Here is a 21,722-nt window from a genome sequence, read left to right on the forward strand (position 1 = left end):
GCCTAGTTTGCTGTCAGTTGCTGAGAAAGAGGCTTTTATAGCTCTAAGTATGATTGTAGAATTTTTCATTTTGCCCTTTAATTCTGCCAGATTTTGCATCAAGCATTTTGAAGATGTGTTATTAGGCATAATCAAATTGTTATGTCTTTTGATTAATTAACTCTTTTATCATTTGTAAATGTCCCTAATTATGATCATATACTTTATATGATATTAATATAGCCATTCCACCCTTTATAAGCTAGTGTTTGCATAATATATCTTTTACTATTCGTTTACTTTCAACCTAATAAAGTGTAATTCTTATGGATATCTAATAGTTGGGTCTTCCTTTTTTTTCTATTTTGACAATCTCTGCGTTTTATTTAATATTTAATGTAATTACTGATGTGGTAGGATATAGGTTTGCTATTTTACTATTGGCTCGTTGTCCCTCTCTTCTTATTTGCTGCATTGTTTTGACTTAATTTAATATTTAAAAAAAATTCCCTTCAAATTATTTATTAGCTTTTTAACTATCTCATTGCATTTTGTCCATACGTGTGATTGCTTAATGGATTACAAATATGCATTCCTCTTCATAGACTACTTAGAGTTAATACTGTATCACATTATAGACATTGGAGAAATATTACAACCGAATTACCAAATTGGTCCATTTGTAACTTCTTCCATTCTTTATCTTTCGATGTTATGTGTATTACATCTACATATGTTGTATACTCCATAAGTCAGAGCTATACTTTTTTCTTTTAGACAGTCAGGTCTACCTAAATTTTTTTTTATTCAACTTTTTATTTATTTATTTTTTAAATAAATTATTTTTTTATTGGTGTTCAATTTACCAACATACAGAATAACACCCAGTGCTCATCCCGTCAAGTGTCCCCCTCAGTGCCCGTCACCCATTCACCCCCACCCCCCGCCCTCCTCCCCTTCCACCACCCCTAGTTCATTTCCCAGAGTTAGGGGTTTTTATGTTCTGTCTCCCTTTCTGATATTTCCCACACATTTCTTCTCCCTTCCCTTATATTCCCTTTCACTATTATTTATATTCCCCAAATGAATGAGAACATATAATGTTTGTCCTTCTCCGATTGACTTACTTCACTCAGCATAATACCCTCCATTTCCATCCACGTTGAAGCAAATGGTGGGTATTTGTCGTTTCTAATGGCTGAGTAATATTCCATTGTATACATAAACCACATCTTCTTTATCCATTCATCTTTCGATGGACACTGAGGCTCCTTCCACAGTTTGGCTGTTGTGGACACTGCTGCTAGAAACATCGGGGTGCAGGTGTCCCGGCGTTTCATTGCATCTGAATCTTTGGGGTAAATCCCCAACAGTGCAATTGCTGGGTCATAGGGCAGGTCTATTTTTAACTCTTTGAGGAACCTCCACACAGTTTTCCAGAGTGGCTGCATCAGTTCACATTCCCACCAACAGTGTAAGAGGGTTCCCTTTTCTCCACATCCTCTCCAACATTTGTTGTTTCCTGCCTTGTTAATTTTCCCCATTCTCACTGGTGTGAGGTGGTATCTCATTGTGGATTTGATTTGTATTTCCCTGATGGCAAGTGATGCAGAGCATTTTCTCATGTGCATGTTGGCCATGTCTGTGTCTTCCTCTGTGAGATTTCTCTTCATGTCTTTTGCCCATTTCATGATTGGATTGTTTGTTTCTTTGGTGTTGAGTTTAATAAGTTCTTTATAGATTTTGGAAACTAGCCCTTTATCTGATATGTCATTTGCAAATATCTTCTCCCATTTTGTAGGTTGTCTTTTAGTTTTGTTGACTGTATCCTTTGCTGTGCAAAAGCTTCTTATCTTGATGAAGTCCCAATAGTTCATTTTTGCTTTTGTTTCTTTTACCTTCATGGATGTATCTTGCAAGAAGTTACTGTGGCCAAGTTCAAAAAGGGTGTTGCCTGTGTTCTCCTCTAGGATTTTGATGGAATCTTGTCTCACATTTAGATCTTTCATCCATTTTGAGTTTATCTTTGTGTATGGTGCAAGAGAGTGGTCTAGTTTCATTCTTCTGCATGTGGATGTCCAATTTTCCCAACACCATTTATTGAAGAGACTGTCTTTCTTCCAATGGACAGTCTTTCCTCCTTTATCGGATATTAGTTGACCATAAAGATCAGGGTCCACTTCTGGGTTCTCTATTCTGTTCCATTGATCTATGTGTCTGTTTTTGTGCCAGGACCACACTGTCTTGATGACCACAGCTTTGTGTACAACCTGAAATCTGGCATTGTGATGCCCCCAGCTATGGTTTTCTTTTTTAAAATTCCCCTGGCTATTCGGGGTCTTTTCTGATTCCACACAAATCTTAAAATAATTTGTTCTAACTCTCTGAAGAAAGTCCATGGTATTTTGATAGGGATTGCATTAAACGTGTAAATTGCCCTGGGTAACATTGACATTTTCACAATATGCTGCCAATCCATGAGCATGGAATATTTTTCCATCTCTTTGTGTCTTCCTCAGTTTCTTTCAGAAGTGTTCTATAGTTTTTAGGGTATAGATCCTTTACCTCTTTGGTTAGGTTTATTCCTAGGTATCTTATGCTTTTGGGTGCAATTGTAAATGGGATTGACTCCTTAATTTCTCTTTCTTCAGTCTCATTGTTAGTGTATAGAAATGCCATTGATTTCTGGGCATTGATTTTGTATCCTTCCACGCTACCAAATTGCTGTATGAGTTCTAGCAATCTTGGGGTGGAGGCTTTTGGGTTTTCTATGTAGAGTATCATGTCATTGGCGAAGAGGGAGAGTTTGACTTCTTCTTTGCCAATTTGAATGCCTTTAATGTCTTTTTGTTGTCTGATTGCTGAGGCTAGGACTTCCAATACTATGTTGAATAGCAGTGGTGAGAGTGGACATCCCTGTCTTGTTCCTGATCTTAGGGGAAAGGCTCCCAGTGCTTCCCCAATGAGAATGATATTTGCTGTGGGCTTTTCGTAGATGGCTTTTAAGATGTCGAGGAAAGTTCCCTCTATCCCTACACTCTGAAAAGTTTTGATCAGGAATGGATGCTGTATTTTGTCAAATGCTTTCTCTGCATCTAATGAGAGTATCATATGGTTCTTGGTTTTTCTCTTGCTGATATGATGAATCACATTGATGGTTTTACGAGTGTTGAACCAGCCTTGTGTCCCGGGGATAAATCCTACTTGGTCATGGTGAATAATTTTTTTAATGTGTTGTTGGATCCTATTGGCTAGTATCTTGTTGAGAATTTTTGCATCCATGTTCATTAGGGATATTGGTCTGTAATTCTCCTTTTTGGTGGGGTCTTTGTCTGGTTTCGGAATTAAGGTGATGCTGGCCTCATAGAACGAATTTGGAAGTACTCCATCTCTTTCTATCTTTCCAAACAGCTTTAGTAGAATAGGTATGATTTCTTCTTTAAACGTTTGATAGAATTCCCCTGGGAAGCCATCTGGCCCTGGACTCTTGTGTCTTGGGAGGTTTTTGATGACTGCTTCAATTTCCTCCCTGGTTATTGGCCTGTTCAGGTTTTCTATTTCTTCCTGCTCCAGTTTTGGTAGTTTGTGGCTTTCCAGGAATGCGTCCATTTCTTCTAGATTGCCTTATTTATTGGCATAGAGCTGTTCATAATATGTTTTTAAAATCGTTTGTATTTCCTTGGTGTTGGTTGTGATCTCTCCTTTCTCATTCATGATTTTATTAATTTGAGTCTTCTCTCTCTTCTTTTTAATAAGGTTGGCTAATGGTTTATCTATCTTATTAATTCTTTCAAAGAACCAACTCCTGGTTCTGTTGATGTGTTCCACAGTTCTTTTGGTCTCGATTTCGTTGAGTTCTGCTTGAATTTTAATTAACTCTCTTCTTCTGCTGGGCGTAGGGTCCATTTGCTGTTTTTTCACTAGCTCCTTTATGTGTAAGGTTAGCTTTTGTATTTGAGTTCTTTCCAGTTTTTGAATGGATGCTTGTATTGTGATGTATTTCCCCCTCAGGACTGCTTTTGCTGCATCCCAAAGATTTTGAATGGTTGTATCTTCATTCTCATTAGTTTCCATGAATCTTTTTAATTCTTCCTTAATTTCCTGGTTGACCCTTTTATCTTTTAGCAGGATGGTCCTTAACCTCCACCTGTTTGAGGTCCTTCCAAACAAAATTCTTGTTGTGATTTAGTTCTAATTTCAAGGCATTATGGTCTGAGAATATGCAGGGGACGATCCCAATCTTTTGGTATCGGTTCAGACCCAATTTGTGACCCAGTATGTGGTCTATTCTGGAAAAAGTTCCATGTGCACTTGAGAAGAATGTGTATTCAGTTGAGTTTGGATGTAAAGTTCTGTAGATATCTGTGAAATCCATCTGGTCCAGTGTATCATTTAAAGCTCTCGTTTCTTTGGAGATGTTGAGCTTAGAAGACCTATCGAGGGTAGAAAGAGCTAGATTGAAGTCACCAAGTATAAGTGTATTATTATTTAAGTATTTCTTCACTTTGGTTATTAATTGGTTTAAATATTTGGCAGCTCCCACATTCGGGGCATATATATTGATGATTGTCAAGTCCTCTTGTTGGATAGATCCTTTAAGTATGATATAGTGTCCCTCTTCATCTCTCACTGTAGTCTTCGGGGTAAGTTTTAGTTTATCTGATATAAGGATGGCTACCCCTGCTTTCTTTTGAGGACCATTTGAATGGTAAATGGTTCTCCAACCTTTTGTTTTCAGGTTGTAGGTGTCCTTCTGTCTAAAATGAGTCTCTTGTAGACAGCAAATAGATGGGTCCTGCTTTTTTATCCAGTCTGAAACCCTGCGCCTTTTGATGGGGTCCTTAAGCCCGTTCACGTTCAGAGTTACTATTGACAGATATGAGTTTAGTGTCATCATGATATCTATTCAGTCCTTGTTTTTGTGGATTGTTCCACTGAACTTCTTCTTAAAGGGGAATTTTGAGAGTCCCCCTTAAAATTTCTTGCAGAGCTGGTTTGGAGGTCACATATTCTTTCAGTTCCTGCCTGTCTTGGAAGCTCTTTATCTCTCCTTCCATTCTGAATGAGAGCCTTGCTGGATAAAGTATTCTTGGTTGCATGTTCTTCTCATTTAGGACCCTGAATATATCCTGCCAGCCCTTTCCTGCCTGCCAGGTCTCTGTGGAGAGGTCTGCTGTTACCCTAATACTCCTCCCCATAAAAGTCAGGGATTTCTTGTCTCTTGCTGCTTTAAGGATCTTCTCTTTATCTTTGGAATTTGCAGGCTTCACTGTTAAATGTCGAGGTGTTGAATGGTTTTTATTGATTTTAGGGGGGGATCTCTCTATTTCCTGGGTCTGAATGCCTGTTTCCCTCCCCAGATTAGGAAAGTTTTCAGCTAGGATTTGTTCAAATACATATTCTGGCCCTCTGTCCCTTTCGGCGCCCTCGGGAACCCCAATTAAAGGTCGGTTTTTCTTTCTCAGGCTGTCGTTTATTTCCCTTAATCTGTCTTCATGATCTTTTAATTGTCTATCTCTTTTTTCCTCAGTTTCCCTCTTTGCCATCAACTTGCCTTCTATGTCACTCACTCGTTCTTCCACCTTGTTAACCCTCGTTGTTAGGACTTCTAGTTTGGATTGCATCTCATTCAATTGATTTTTAATTTCTGCCTGATTGGATCTAAATTCTGCAGTCATGAAGTCTCTTGAGTGTTTTCTAGAGCCACCAGTAGCTGTAAAATAGTGCTTCTGAATTGGCTTTCTGACATTGAATTGTAATCCAGATTTTGTAACTCTGTGGGAGAGAGGACTGTTTCTGATTCTTTCTTTTGAGGTGAGGTTTTCCTTCTAGTCATTTTGCTCAGTGCAGAGTGGCCAAAAACAAGTTGTATTGGGAAAAGGAGAAAAAGAGAGAGAGAGAGGAAAGAAAAGAGGGAAAAAAAAGAAAAAGAAGAGAAAAAGGAAAAAAGAGAAGAAAAAGAGAAAAAGAAAGAAAGGTGAAAAAAAGGGGGTGGGGAAAGCAATCAGAAATCAAAAAGAAAAAAACAAAAACAAAAAACACGTGGGAGTATCTTCTATTCTGTATACTTTAAGTCCCTTGACTTCCCCTGGAACTGGTCCGTTTAGCTGGTCTTCTGGGGGAGGGGCCTGCTGTGCTGATTTTCAGGTGTTAGCACTTGGGGGAGCTGCTCTGCCCCCTGCCTGGTGCAGGGCTCAGTGGGGGTTGTTTACCCCGTGAGGCCCGAGGAGGAACAGCCACAGTAGCTATGGCAGCTCTGGAAACCTGGATTCAGCTCCCACAGTAACTACAGAGCTCTCCGTCTGCAGGGCCTGGAGGCTCCGGGGCGGGGCTGCTGATCTGCTCAGCTCCGGGCAGGAGTGTCCTTGCTGTCCTGGGCCCTCCCGGTCTCTGCCTATCCCTGGGGGAGGCCGGATCCTGGGCTGTGTCCCGGTGCCCTGTGCTCCGGGGCCTGCGCTGTTGGATTCGCGCTCCCGGCCGCGCAGCCGCCTCTCTGCGGATCCGCCGCCCGAGCCCCTCCGAGCTGCTTCCGTAGCCGTGCAGCCCCCTCCGCATGGAGCCTCTTCCTCTGCCCGAGCCGCCGCCACCGCCTAGTTGCTCCCGGAGCCGCGCAGCCCCCTCCGCGGAGCCGCCGCCCGAGCCCCTCCGAGCTGCTCCAGGTCCCGCCGAGCGCGCTGCAGCCCTTAGGGAGCTCCGCGTCTCCCCGGGGCGCAGGTGCCTGTTAGTGTCCCAGGGAGCCCGAGGGCATCCCCGCCCTCCTGGGTCCTGCTCTAACTCCCTGCGAGCCCCTTTCCGCCCGGGAAGGTTGGTGCAGCTCCTGCTCCTCCGGGACGGGGCTCTCCTGTCCTGGGGACACTCGCCCCGGCCTCAGCCCGGCTCCTCGCGGGGCCCCTCCCCCTTAGAGGCCTTTGTTTCTTTATTTCTTTTTCCCCCGTCTTCCTACCTTGATAGAAGCACGAACTCTTCTCACTGTAGCGTTTCAGCTGGTCTCTCTTTAAATCTCAGGCCGAATTCGTAGATTTTCAGGATGATTTGAAGGTTATCTAGGTAATTTGCTGGGGACAGGTGACTTGGGGACCCTACTCCTCCGCCATCTTGCCCCTCCTCTCCCAGGTCTACCTAAATTAAATTACTTAGGGAAAATTTGTTTTTTTTATATTTACCCATTACTTACCATTTCACATACTTTTTGTTCTTTCCTGAAGACCCAACTGGTATTTCCCTTCAGTCTAAAGAATTTGCTTTCACATTTATATTGCAGGTTGGCTGACAACATATTCTCATAGTTTCAGTTTATCTAGGTTAGTTTGCCTTCATTCTTGAAGGATATAATCTCTGGATATAGAATACTGGGCTGACAGCTTTTTTTGTTGTTGTTGAAATATATTTAAATCATTATTTTCCTTTAATGTGTCTTGTGTGTGTGTGTGTGTGTCACTGCTTTCAGGATTCCTTTTTCTTTATCATTGATTTTCTTCATGTTTATTCTATTAAGGATTCACTGAACTTTCTTGAATCTTTTGAAATTTTATCTTCCACCACGTTTGGGAAATTATTACCTGTTATTTATTCAAATATTTTTTGGTCCTTTTTTCTTCTCACTTTCTGGAACGCCAGTTATACATGTATTGATTTTCTGATTTAGCCAGAGGTCTCTGAGACTGATTCATTATTTCTTTTTTTAAATAAATTTATTTTTTATTGGTGTTCAATTTGTCAACATACAGAATAACACCCAGTGCCCACCTCAAGTGCCCGCCACCCAGTCACTCCCACCCCCCACCCGCCTCCCCTTCCACCACCCCTAGTTCGTTTCCCAGAGTTAGGAGTCTCTCATGTTCTGTCTCCCTTTCTGATATTTCCCACTTATTTTTTCTCCTTTCCCCTTTATTCCCTTTCATTATTTTTTATATTCCCCAGAATGAATGAGACCATATAATGTTTGTCCTTCTCCAATTGATTTATTTCACTCAGCATAATACCCTCCAGTTCCATCCATGTTGAAGCAAATGGTGGGTATTTGTCGTTCCTAATGGCTGAGTAATATTCTATTGTATACATAAACCACATCTTCTTTATACATTCATCTTTCAATGGACACCGAGGCTCCTTCCACAGTTTGGCTATTGTGGATATTGCTGCTAGAAACATCGGGGTGCAGGTGTCCCGGCGTTTCATTGCATCTGTATCTTTGGGGTAAATCCCCCACAGTGCAATTGCTGGGTCGTAGGGCAGGTCTATTTTTAACTCTTTGAGGAACCTCCACACAGTTTTCCAGAGTGGCTGCACCAGTTCACATTCCCACCAACAGTGTAAGAGGGTTCCCTTTTCTCCACATCCTCTCCAACATTTGTCTTTTGCCCATTTCATGATTGGATTGTTTGTTTCTTTGGTGTTGAGTTTAATAAGTTCTTTATAGATTTTGGAAACTAGCCCTTTATCTGAAACGTCATTTGCAAATATCTTCTCCCATTCTGTAGGTTGTCTTTTAGTTTTGTTGACTGTATCCTTTGCTGTGCAGAAGCTTCTTATCTTGATGAAGTACCAATAGTTCATTTTTGCTTTTGTTTCTTTTGCCTTCGTGGATGTATCTTGCAAGAAGTTACTGTGGTGGTTCATTATCTCTTAGTCCTTTTATTTTCTCTTCTTCAGATTGGGTTTTTATTAATCTATCATCAGGTTTACTCTTTGTTTTATAACTTCCATTCTGCTTTTAACATCCAATTAATTAAAAAATTTCAGATATTTATTTTCTAGTTCTAGGACTTGAGTTTGGTTCTTTTTTTATAGTTTTTATTTGACTATGTTTTCATTTATGTTTTTGAATATAATTTTAATCGCTACTTTAAAGTCCTTGTCTGCTCCTTGTAACATTTGAGTCACTTCAGAATTAATCTCTGTTGTTTTTTCTCCTGAAAATGGATTGGTCATGTTTTCTTGTTTCTTTGTGAAATAATTTTGGATTATATCTTAGTCACTGCTGCAGTTATGTTATAGAGACTCGGGATTGTGTTTTATTCTTCTAAAAAATATCAGTTTTTTGTTTTTATTTGTTTGAGCAGGCAGTTGATGGTTAGGCTTATACTGCAAACTCTCTTGGTGTGTAACTCAAATCTTCAATTATTTTATTCTTAGTTGGCATTTTGTTTTGTTTTTTACTCAAATTTTGTTTTGTTTTACTCATTTTGTTTTGTTTTTGTTGTGTGGTTCACAGGTTAGCCATATATTTGAACTGACTGTATATACAGAATTTAGGGCTCGTCCTTTCTAACTCTATCCTTTCCAGGACTCCCCTTTCACTTTCCAGTGGCTTTGCTTATTTTGTACCCTGTCCACTGCTTCTTCAGCCCAGAAAGACTGAAGATTTTTTTGTCTGAGTTTTAGTTGCCCTATATATTGTGGGTTGAGGTCTGCCCTCAGGCCAAAAGCTACAGTAAGCTGGTATCTCACTTAGTTCCATTCCTTTTTCTAAGTGTTAATTCCTTTCCAGAATCAACCTGTTTTCAGTCACTTTCTAGTGCATTTAGGTAGTTACTTATTTGTTATATATTTGTATATTGTTTATAGTTCCCCTATGCAGGAGAACTGGTGTTGTAGGAGGTCTCTAAGCCAATAGTAGAAGTAGAACCAGAATTTTTAAAGTTAAAATCATTGGAAAATGTGTGAAGTACAATCTTCTTAATGGTTTTATTATTTTTTTAAGGTAGAAAAAGAAGTGTGATGTACACACACACACACACACACACACAGAGAAATTGAAAAGAACTAGCTTTTCTAACTCCAAAGTCTTCTTAATGAAACATTTCCAGTGTAAGTATAGATAGTTTACCATATTCAAAAGAAAACTTTGCATAGATTTTTAAAACCTGCATAGATTGTGGGGGTTTATTTCCAAGATTGAGTTCTGTTGTATATAGTACATCCAGTGTTTTTCACTTCTGATATAGTTTTGATTCAGTTAACAAAGTAAAGAAAGTAATTTACAGTGTCAAAGTCCTCAAACTTATCAATTTATGATTTAAAAAATTTTAATGGATAATTTCCAGTATAATTTCCACTTTCTAGGAAATGTTCATGTTTCCTCTTGCTACTCAATAGGCTCTTTGTGAAGCAGGAGGCAGAATCTCTGCTTTGATTTTACTTTAGTCTCTGTGCCAATGGTTTTCCTCCCTGCTCTATTTCCTTTATATTTCTTTCTCAGTCTTTAAAAATTCATTTTTTCATTAGTTTTAATTTTTTAATCCTTATGGATAACATGAAAGGAAGATTAGGAATGTTAATTATATATTTGGTTGTTTTTGCTGCACCTTATACATTTGCCTACCTCTTATCCTTTCTTCATAAGAGTTGTAAAATATTTAAAGTATTTTGCTCATTATGAATATGTAGGGAATTTGAAGTCGTAAAAGCAAGGACTCTCTATATTCTCATTCTATTGGGAAGGTCCTGCTTGTTGAATTTTTAGGTATTTCAAGATGTTCCAGTCAACTGACAAGGACTTCTCCTCACAGTGTCAGAACTGTAGTGATGATGAGAGTAATGCAACTAGCAAATAGTTCTGGTATGTAACCACTTTTGCATGTTTACTTCACCAGAAAACTCTGTGGACTACAGTGGTATCCTATATTCCTTGTTAAAATTTGGAAAACCATTTGCATGCTTTCAAAATAGATTTTGAGGTAATGATGTTAGTCAATAAATAGACAATATATTTTAATAAGATGTGAAATTCTGCCAAGATTAATATATCTTCATTTCACAACTCTTCTAAAAAAAAAAGGGGAAAACATAACAAACTTGAATTCTTAGAACTTTCTGAATAATATGAAAATTGAACTTAGGGTATTAGTGTACTTGTTATTGTAAAATCATTTTGGTACTATATGTGTTTTCAGTAAAATGCCATTCACAAATATGGATGTTACCTCTTTCTTATATAGCTTATCAGTGGAGATTTGGTTTTTACTTTTCTGAAACTAAATCCTTCAGTTTTTATGTTGTCATAGATTATAAAATAAGTATTTTAGAAAGTATATATCCAGTTTGTACGTGTTTCCTTGGACAGTCTGGTTGTACTAAGTCTTTAGAATAATGTGATCTGTGGTGTGGGTTCTTTTCCATAGACTGTCAGTTAATTCTTTTGGACTGGATGAGGATAAAGAAAGTGCGTTCTCTGCCATTTTACCATCGCTTACTGTTGTGCTTATACAAATGGTGAGATGGTTATTGTTATGAGATTAGATACATTGCTTCTTTATAATGATTGTTAATTTTTAGATTTAATGATGGCACTTAAAGACACTTTGATTTATACTTGGGAAGACTTTGTGTGTTTATTATGCTATATATTATAATTTATTGTTATTTGTGATTTTAAATAGCATCCTACTTTTTTTGGTCATGTTATTGCATAGAATATGTTATATTATCCAATAGTATATAGGTTTCAAGACTCAAAATATTCAGTATATTATCAGGGGAGTCTCAGGGGAGACTTCACCATCCAGTGAAGTCACTGTTGTAATACATTGCTTTGAAAATGTTATTTTCTATTTTTTTAAAGGATATTTAGGTCTATCTGAATATTCTTTTTTCAGCTTTTTTCTGTTTGTATATATATTACTTAAGTCATCTATCACTGCATCTTAAATAAGGGTAGCTATATTTCAAAGGTTATGTTTTACTGTAATTAAACAGGCTCATTACATAGATGCAAGGGCTTAAAAAACACAAAAATGAAAAACTAATGATTACTCAGGGTTATAGGTTATAGGTTCCATGTAACTAAAGTTCAGTTTTATTTTCTAGCCTTGTAATTTAACCCATACCAAGTATTATTTTGATCTATTAACCTACAAAAATTTGTGAATAAACTTTGATATTCTCCCACTTTGTAAATCTGCTGGTATTTTCTTTATTGTAATGAAAAAGAAATCATGCTATAGTAACTAATTCTTGACCTAAACCCTTTTTTTCCCCTTTAGAAAAATTGGAAGCTCCACCACCCACCCCAGGACAGCTGAGATATGGTAATGGTTCTATAATTGTTAAATATTTGTGCATCTATCTTTTAGATTTGAAATAACTATATCATTTATTGTTAGTATAGAAGAGTCAGTAAATTTAATTTTTTCAGGTATAATGGGTTATCTCATGCTGAAACAAAGTTTATAAACTTGATTTAAGATACATTACAATATTTTTTCAGTAAATTACCTGCTTTATTATTTTTTTTGAAGTTTGATTTGCCAACATATAGTATAACACCCAGTGCTCATCCCATCAAGTGCCCTCCTCAGTGCCCGTCACCCAGTTACCCCATTCTACCCTAATGGAATTTCTAGTATTGTTAGCAGTATCAATAATTCTTAAACTGTTGTTATCATCCAGAAATAAAATTATATTAATGGTAGGATTTTCTAAATTCCCAGAAAAAAAGGATATGTTTAGTTTGGATTTAATTGGGTAATTTCAGAACTAGAAAGTCTGGGCTCAGGGCTACGTAAGAACTGTTCTCTGATGGAGAAAATACTTACAGCTTGCTGTTTATGATGATGGAGAAAGTTAAGTTCATTTAAGACCACCAGGAAGAAGAAGCTTATAATGGTACTGATGTACTTTCTTTACTCGATTATGATGGGAATAAATAGTCAAGGCTAATACTGGCATAATGTAAAGCAGTTTGGGATCTTACAAAGACAGTAAAAGAAGAGAATATTTTAACGTTACAGTGAATTTGAGTAGGTTGTAAGTGAATGCTAAATATTAGATGTGATTTGCTTTTACAGAGTAGTATTTCCCAAAGGAAATTGGAGAAATCACAAATTTAATAGGAGGTCATTACATACTGGAGAGCAAGCTATATAATTTTTAAAAGCTTATTAATTAGCCATTCTTTTTTCTCTCAGAGGTAGAATATAATTTATATTAGGAAGAAGTTACTTTCCTAAATACGAAAACATTTAAGAATTCTTTTACAGCTTTTCTTCCCCTGGTAATTTTTCCTGATCCACCTAGCCTAGGTTCATGCAAATTCATGTCCTTAGCACTGTATAATACTATTATCAGTTTTTTTTGTTATATTGAAATTAATTATTGATATAATATGTTATCATACCCAAACTTCTTGAGCGTTGGTAACCCAACTCTTACATATCTTTGTATCTCATGCCCACTGGAGTGTCTAGTACATGTTTATGTAACAATTCGAAAATTATACTTTTTCCTTTGTATTGACAATACATTTTTATTTATATGACACACTTATTTTGGTCTAAGCATAAAAACATGATATATTTTATCTTCAAGGTTGCTTATAATAAAATTTTGAATGTCTAGTAGTTAACCAGCTAGACTTAGCTAAAATCAAAGAACTAAGGCTGGATTCTTTAATTGAAAAATCCCATTTCATTAATGTACTATTTGGTTTTTACCATCTTTAATAGCTTTTAAAATAACACTGTTAAAAATAATATTCTTTATAATTAAAAAGGTGCTACTTTTTATCTTGAACATTCTCTCTTGATAGCAAGAAGACATCTGAAATGATCTAAGATATATATATACCTTTTTCCTGTGATCTTAGTCTTCAATAGTGGTTTTGGGTAGAAGCGTTTTTCATTTTGTTTTGTTTACTACTTATTAGCCTTCCCTCGATTAGTGCAGAACTCATGATAGTAATGTCACACTTCCATAACTTCTGGATTATATTTTAATTATACTTTCTGTGGACTTAATGCATTAAAAGGAAAGACACTCTAATGTCACTGAATACATACAGCTAATTCGTTTAAGGGACTAGTTTTTGGATATGTTATAAAACTCACAACTTTCATGTTTATTTTAAAAAGTCATCAGTTGAATTGATGTTGGCTCTATCTTGGCAATTTTATAGATGAATTAGAATAAAGTCTTTTAACTATCCCAGCTTTTAATCTGTTTCACAGTCTGCCTTCAGTTCTCTTAATATGGAATTCTCTTCCTTTCCAGGTTAGTGGTCCTCAACTTAATTAACTAATGTTCATTGAGTATCTGCTATGCACTAGGCATTCTGCAATGTGCTGAAGATGCAAATATGAAAAAGATGAGACTGAATGTATAAAAAGCATATAGGTATTAGTTCTTCCTAGTTACACTTCTGTTATGTCAGGTCATTCAGATTCTGTATTAGATAGATAAGGTAAGATGTGCCTTTGTTAGTAAGAGGCCAAATTCCATTTTTATTTAAATCAAATAGTTTGTGAAAGCTTTCAGGAATACTGATGTTATGAGGGGAGGAAAAGCTGCATATATATGGCTAATATAGATGAGTAATTATATTTTTCTCACATTTGTCCAGAAATTGGTTAGTGAGTAAAAGTGACCAGATAGCTTCCCTGAAATTTGATTCAGGGTATTTTAAAATTATTTCTAATATGGAGATTAATTTTATGACATTAGTCTTTAGGTATAAGAAACAGTTTGATATCAATAGCAATAAACAGGAAAAACATGGTACTTGTAATATGTATTTACTTATTTGTTCTCCTGTTAACTGTATGTACTTTGTATGTGTAGCTAGTAAGAAAACAAGTCAGAAGTCTAACACAGTTATTTTTACATGTTACATGTTTTTTAATTTTGTTTTGTGTCCCCAGTGTAGCTTCTAGGAAGTAGTTTAACTTACAGCAGGAGCAGAATCGTTTGGCTATGGGAAATGGAAAGCAAATTTCAAAAGTTGTCAGATCTGTTTAGGAGACTAATCATATGGTCTATTTTCTTATTTGAAGTTACAGAAATCTTAAAATATATTTTCTGTTTTTGATGTTTTTCAGTATTCATCCACAATGCGATACCTTTCATAGGGTTTGGCTTTTTGGATAATGCAATTATGATTGTTGCAGTAAGTTCTTTCTTTCACCCCTTCTATTTTGGGTTAATAAAGAAAGTAATGTGGTCTAAATTTTCCTAATAATTTATATATCCTAGCTATAAAATTTTAATTAACATCATAATGAACAAGGCTATTTTTTATTATATTTCATGTTAATTAGACTATCATTCAGTTTTAAGGCATTGTATATATTAATCATTAAGACTTTTGGTAAAGCATTGACAGTAATAAACACATATTTATTAGGTCTATATTATTCTCTAGTTTCAACATTCTTATTAAAGGAAAAAGTATATAAGTTTTCTGATCTTTAATTTTATTGACAGTTCTCATCACATATATGTTATTTGGTTAGCTCCTTGTTTAGTTTTTCCATGCAGAAATGTTTTAAAGGGTGTTTTGATATAGTCTATCCATTTAATCGAAAGATATTTTAAGTTATATTTGAGAACACTGAGTGTATCTCCTTTCTGTCGTTGTTCCATTGTAGTGTTAAAAAAAAAAATCCCCTTTGCTGTAGTCATTTTAATGTAAGTGTGTTCCTTAAAAGTGTTTAGTCTCAGAGAAGGCTTATTTACCTTTCCTACCATTGAGTGGCACCTTTTGTTAATGAATACCAATATTGGTTCAATTTCTAAAGCCAGAGATGAGTCCATGGATTAAAATGCAAGTCTTCTAAAACTGCCCAGTGCTTTATCCACTTCTTTTCACTGACTCTAACTTGAAAAAATTATGTAAATGGTAGCTGTTGTGTAAGAGACTGTTAAAAAATGATTTTAGGATTATTGAATGTGAGAAAAATACATATGAGAGCTGCAAGGTTTGGGTAGGTTTTTTTTTTTTTTTTTGGTGTTTTGGAGGTCACATGTACTACAGATGGACATAAATAGAGTATTTGGTTTCAAAACAGGGATTAAAGGTATGATTTACATTGTGTAGATTATAAAATTTGCTTAAAGAATATCTAAAATTCTTAAAAGAATATCTAAAATGAATTTTTTTTGCTATTATATAGTCACATCTTATGTCCAGATTAATGGTGCTCAGATATCCAGAAAGTCTGGCTATTCACCTATGTTCACACAATAAGAAGGTATCCTGCTGCCTAAATAGTCACAGAAGGTGCCCTAGCATGCACACAACTTGAAAGTGAGAGCACCCACTGCATAGTTCTTTAGCAAAGCATCCTGGCAAGAGCCTCTAAGATATAATTTCAGAACGCTAGTTTTTTGACTGATTATGACATTTTCCTAATATATATATATATAAGTATTAAATTGGCAAATTTATATATCTGTGAATTTGAGGAAATATATTTGAATATTCAGCAACTTAGAACCACACTGCTTTCAGTGAAATTACTAAAATTTGAGTTGGTTAGATTATTTAATAAATAATAAGTCATATCTAATTATAATGAAAACGTCACTATCATGGATTTATAAGCTATAGTTCTTGATATGTTCTTAGTTTCTCTGTGACAAATCTATCTTTCGGTTTTACACAACTCAATATTTCGTTCTCTTAATTGAGAGCTAGTATCCACACTACTACCTTCATATTTATTTTTTTCCACCTCAGTAGGGCAGACCTTGGATAGTCAAATACTGAAAGACTATCCTTTCTACAAGGAAGTATTGAGATGATATATTTTGTATAAAGAAAGGTGCATAGATGGGACACCTGGGTGGCTTGGTGTTTGAGCATCTGTCTTTGGCTCAGGGCGTGATCTCGGGATCCAGGATCGAGTCCCACATTGGGCTCCCTGTGATGAGCCTACTTCTCTCTCTACCTCTCTCTCTCTGTATCTCTCATAAATAAAATAGGGTCTTTAAAAAAAAAGTGAACAGAGATTTTGAAGAGAGTTCAGAATAGGGAAACTGGGTAGCTTCATAGACCCTGAATAAAATGTTCACAGTGTGTTATTTCTTTGAAATAAATATCTAAAGTAACAGATAATCTGCATCTAAATACAGCTACCAACACAGTGAAACACCCACACTCTAGAGTCAAATTATTGTTATGTTGTTTACTGTTTTCTGTTACTTGGGCCTGTGTCTCATTGTTAGTATAACTGAGAGTGAGCTATTTTTCCAGGTCTGAGGTGCTTGACTCCAAGTTATTAATTAATACGTGTTCTTGAAGTTTATACTGAAATTCAGTTTCAGGGACATATACTAGTTTCTACTCATATACTATTGAAAGAAATGTTTAAACCACTGGCTTCAGTACCTGATGAAGAGCAGTTTGTGTGGGAAATTTGTTATTCAGTGATAATTGCAAACTAGTTCAGGAACAGTGAAATTTCCCAAAGAGTTTTATAATAAATAGGCTGCTGAAACTAAAATACCTAAATAATTCTAGAATCTGTGAATAGGGAAATAGTCATCATTATCTTAAGAATGTTTTTCACCTTTTAATTTTTTAAAAACACTGATTGCCTTCTAACATTGTGGGACAGATTGACTTTTAAGATAGTAGGTTAAGGAAATACTTGATTCTTCTTTTCTATCATGTCATTGACATTTGATGTTTTCCTCTTTCCTGTTGTACTCTTTTGGTTGCCATCCTAGTTGTAGTCATCAAAACAAATTACTATGTAACTTCCTGTAATAGATTGACCTTTATTGTTGGCTGCTGTTCATACTCAGCCTTTGGTTTCATAGCTTTATATTCTCTTTTTGCATTACTGGTATTGCTTTTTATAACATATTTTGGTGGTTTTTTTTTTTGGATTACGTTTCTTACAATTTAATTAGAATAGAATTTATTAGAATTCTAGAGTAGTTTAATTGTATTCAGATGATGAACCAGATGTAATTTTAAGATAACTAGTATTGGATGTATAACAGAATTTGATGTAACTATGGGGAAAAGTAAAGACTAGTAGTCTATTGTCCTCAGTCTGCCTTTGACTTTGAAGCTTTTTTTGTTGTTAGAAGGTCCTTCAGGTTTCTTAAATACAACTAAGTGATTAAGCACTTAAACACTTTTTAAATACATGTATTGCAAACAGATTTTTCTTGGGGCATGCCTAATGATTCATTGCTGCTAAAGAAGCTATATTTATTTTTTATGTACTGTACCTGTCAGGTGCCTTTTTTCTATATTAGTGCTCCAGTTTTTTGTGAATTTTTTTTCCCATCTGTATATAAAGATACACATCTTTATTCTTTACGTGTGTTCTGTTCATTTTCTTTCAGAAATCTGTTTTTTGGGGGTTCCTTTAAAACCTTCCTTGTGATTTTAAATACTTAGGAGACTTATGCATCAGGCTGTTCTCTCCATATCCAACAAGAATTGTGTTTTAAAGGGATGGAGCCAAAAGGCCTAGGCAAGAGAAAAATGAGGAAAATTCAACTCAGCCTCTCTTCAGATTTATAAATAATTAAGTAATGCAATATTTCTACAATCCAGATAGTTTTCTTTTTTTTTCTCTCTGTAAGTATCATTGATATTTAAAAATTTACTTTAAAATTTTCAAGCATCACTCTTCAGGAGGAAAATTAAATCTACTTATGGCAACATTGCCCAAGCGTTAGAACTCAGCACAGTAGATCATAGGATTTCTTCTTTATTCTATGTAATAACCCATTAGAATAGTTTAACCTTCTTCATTTCAGTTCCTTCTTTAAAATGGAAGTACAAATATGAATCTCTCTTGTCTATAAAAGAACGGGATGGATGTGGAAAGTATGAAGCTCTCTCAGTAAATTCAGTGGAAATGCAGTAGAGTCTTGTTTTTTACTGAGGTCCTATCTGTTGTTGCTTATAAATGAATCATATGGTCTTACTACCTAATGGTTAAAGGACTCATTGATATAAAGATAATTTTTGACGTTTGATCTCTTGGGTCCTTAGAAATTAGTTGAGTCTGTTTTTTTTAAAAACTCTTTTGGTAGAGTAAATAACAATAATATATATATGTATCATTCAGAATTTAAAACTAGGTGAGTTATTTTTGTGTTCCAAGAGGTTTAAAGAATCTTTCTTTGTGGCTGGAAAATACAAATTTTAGATTTTTAATGATGGGTTATATTGCTATTTGTATTGTAATTATGTTTTTGCTATTTTTATGAAAGTAATTTTAATGAATCAAGTGATATTGATGTTTCCTCATAAATGCATACATTTAATAGATAAGTACATTACTGCATTATATGAATATTTCTGCATATTTTATATATATAATTTTGCTGCAATAACCTATGGGTTTAACCAGTCTCTCTGTTTTTTAATACTTTGCTATTTTTTATAGTCACTTCAACATCAGTTTTTAAGATTAATTTCTTTATAATCATTTTACAGGGAACCCATATTGAGATGTCTATTGGAATTATTTTGGGAATTTCAACTATGGCAGGTATTTAATAATAGTCATTTTATTAACCATTTTCTGTATATTTATAAAACATTTTAGCAGCTTAGATTTACTAGAGGATAATTTATTTGAATAAGTTTACTCATTGAAATGTCTATTAGTTTGTCTCCTTAATCCTGTTCTTCTAATTCTTAATTTTGTATATGTAGCACTTTTTTCTTGAGAAATTTTAGGTACTTTATGTTAGTTAACAAGTAACAATGCTGTACTATGTTAAAATCAGTTTTTCTCTTAATTCAGTGTTACCTCAAAACTTTTTTACTTTTGTTTCTACTAATTTATTTTCAAGTTGGGTAGAAAAACCAAAGAAGAAAATATAAGATTGAAATCTAACTTGATTCTGTTACTGTCTTTCCCCTAGTTACCATCTGTTTTTCATGATGGTGAAATTTAGGAATGGTTCAGTGTTGTGTTTGTTGTTTGGAAAGCATTGTGAGTAGATGAGTTCATGAAAGAGATATTTCTTCTCTATGATTTTCCTGAATTTCAGAGCTATTCATAAAGCTTTACTTTAACTTCCAAATATCCAAATTTCCCTAAATATAAAAGATAAAACTCAAAATATTGTATAGATATTGAAACCAAAATGGAAACTGGCTACCACAACAGAAGAAAACCTATTATTTGATAGAAGTAGAACAGTATAATCCCAAAGGACTTGTGTTCTATTTTAAAATCTTGAGATTCAGAGCTATCCAGTGAATTACTTTGGATATAGTTGTAGTTTCAGAAACTGTGATTACTCTTCCAGATCAGTGCTTTGTTGATGTTATAGCGATATATTATGATGACTTTTCTGACTTTCATGTAACAAGTCACTTACTCATTTCTCAATTTTTTAGCTGCTGCTTTGGGAAATCTTGTGTCAGATTTAGCTGGACTTGGGTAGGTACATTCATCTGTTCACTTGTGCATGTGTGTACTGACTTACTCTTTCTCTTCTCCATTCTTTAATTGAGAAACATAAAAAATATGGGACATTTATTGTGTATGTTTTCAAACTAAATTTTTAAATTTAATATTTGTAAATCAGTAGTACTAGATCTTTGGTGTGCATCAAATATAAATGCCTGGGTTATACCTCTGGGTATAAGGACCTGGAGTTTGTGTTTAAAATCTTCTCAGGAGATTGATAGATGCACAAAGTTTTTCTACGATGACTGTAATTTAAGCAGAGTTTAATTTTCATTTATTGAAGTATTTATATGTATTTTACAGACATTTCTAAGGTAAGACAGGATTAAAAACAAGAACTTCATCATTGTTTCACCCTACCCTTCTCTCACTAAGCTCAAAGATAAGAGATATGGCTCAAATGTGAGGTTCCCGACTGGGCATGTTTTCTTGAAAAAAGGAACTTTCAAAAGTAGTAATGGCCAGATCATACATGGGTTTGGCCAGTTTTTGCTGTCTTTATTCCATGTGACAGGAATGATGAAACAAAGCAAGGACGCCCACTAGAAAAGGCCAGCTTTCTCTCCTACTCACTTTACATTCTCTCTTCCACGCAGCACATGGTCTGGGCTGCCTCCTGAGCTTGAGGAAGCTTGGAAAGTATAAATTAGACTAAGTTGGCATTAATTATTGTGATAAACATACTCTCTTTTGCTCAGTCTTTGGCTCTATTTCTTCCTTCCTTGGTTCATGAGAGTGGTAATTTTTGAGATTTGGATTTGAGTCTAGTAGTTTACTTAGCCCTATAATCTAGGAAGAAGCAGCTTTATAAGTGATCTAACCCTGTGTATGAGACTTCTGTACTGGAGTTTGAGGCTAAAGCTACTCTTAAAACACAAAATTTCTTTGCATCTGGGCCAGGGTAGAAAATTTATATTTCTCAGATTCCTGACATGAATCTATAATGATATCACCCCTTACACATTCTGTTTCCCCATTTCCAACATTAAGGTTAATATTGGTAATATTATAGCTGCTGTGATAGCTTTTTATAATTAATAGAACTAAGTGATTTAATAGCTTTTAAAGCCATTTAATTTTAGCTTGTATCATTAGTTATTTTTGATTAGAGATAAAGATTTTGTTGGGAGTCTTTGTATTTAGAACTATTTCTTCTCTGCCTTTAAAAATATCATTAAATAACAAATACTACATTTTATTGATTCTTAGGTACATAGGGTTTTTTTTTGTAGAACTTAACATATCTGATATTGGGATCCATCTTATAACTGATATATGCATAGTTTAATTGGCAAATTTTTTCCCTTGTAGTTCACAAAGTAAGTTTGTATCCAATAAATGATGGGAAGTTAAACTTGATAATGCTTGAGATTGCCTTCAAAATTCTAGGCTGTTTTTCTTAATATATCAATCTAATAAATTTTGGAAATTTTTGCTTTTGGTGACAGTTATTAATTTATATCATATGAAATGAAAATGTGCTTTGCTTTGAATTTGGAATAAGTACATAATTGCAATTTTATTGCAAAAATTCTGTATATACCTTGAAATAATCTTTTAAATAAAAGAGCGGGG

The 21,722-nt window shown here is 35.0% G+C and overlaps 1 protein-coding gene across 2 annotated transcripts in view; it reads left to right on the plus strand.

Moving 5' to 3' along the window:
- Positions 1 to 21,722, plus strand: part of TMEM65 (transmembrane protein 65) — a 77,684-nt gene that overhangs the window by 44,588 nt on the left and 11,374 nt on the right. For both annotated transcript variants that reach the window (XM_041768956.1, XM_041768957.1), the window contains 4 exons: positions 11,964 to 12,008; positions 14,793 to 14,860; positions 19,160 to 19,214; positions 20,075 to 20,117. In XM_041768956.1, coding sequence (XP_041624890.1) covers positions 11,964 to 12,008; positions 14,793 to 14,860; positions 19,160 to 19,214; positions 20,075 to 20,117 — 211 coding nt within the window. The remainder of the gene's footprint in view (positions 1 to 11,963; positions 12,009 to 14,792; positions 14,861 to 19,159; positions 19,215 to 20,074; positions 20,118 to 21,722) is intronic.

The sequence above is a fragment of the Vulpes lagopus genome, chromosome 9 (genome assembly GCF_018345385.1).
Source record: "Vulpes lagopus strain Blue_001 chromosome 9, ASM1834538v1, whole genome shotgun sequence".
Classification (NCBI taxonomy): domain Eukaryota; kingdom Metazoa; phylum Chordata; class Mammalia; order Carnivora; family Canidae; genus Vulpes; species Vulpes lagopus.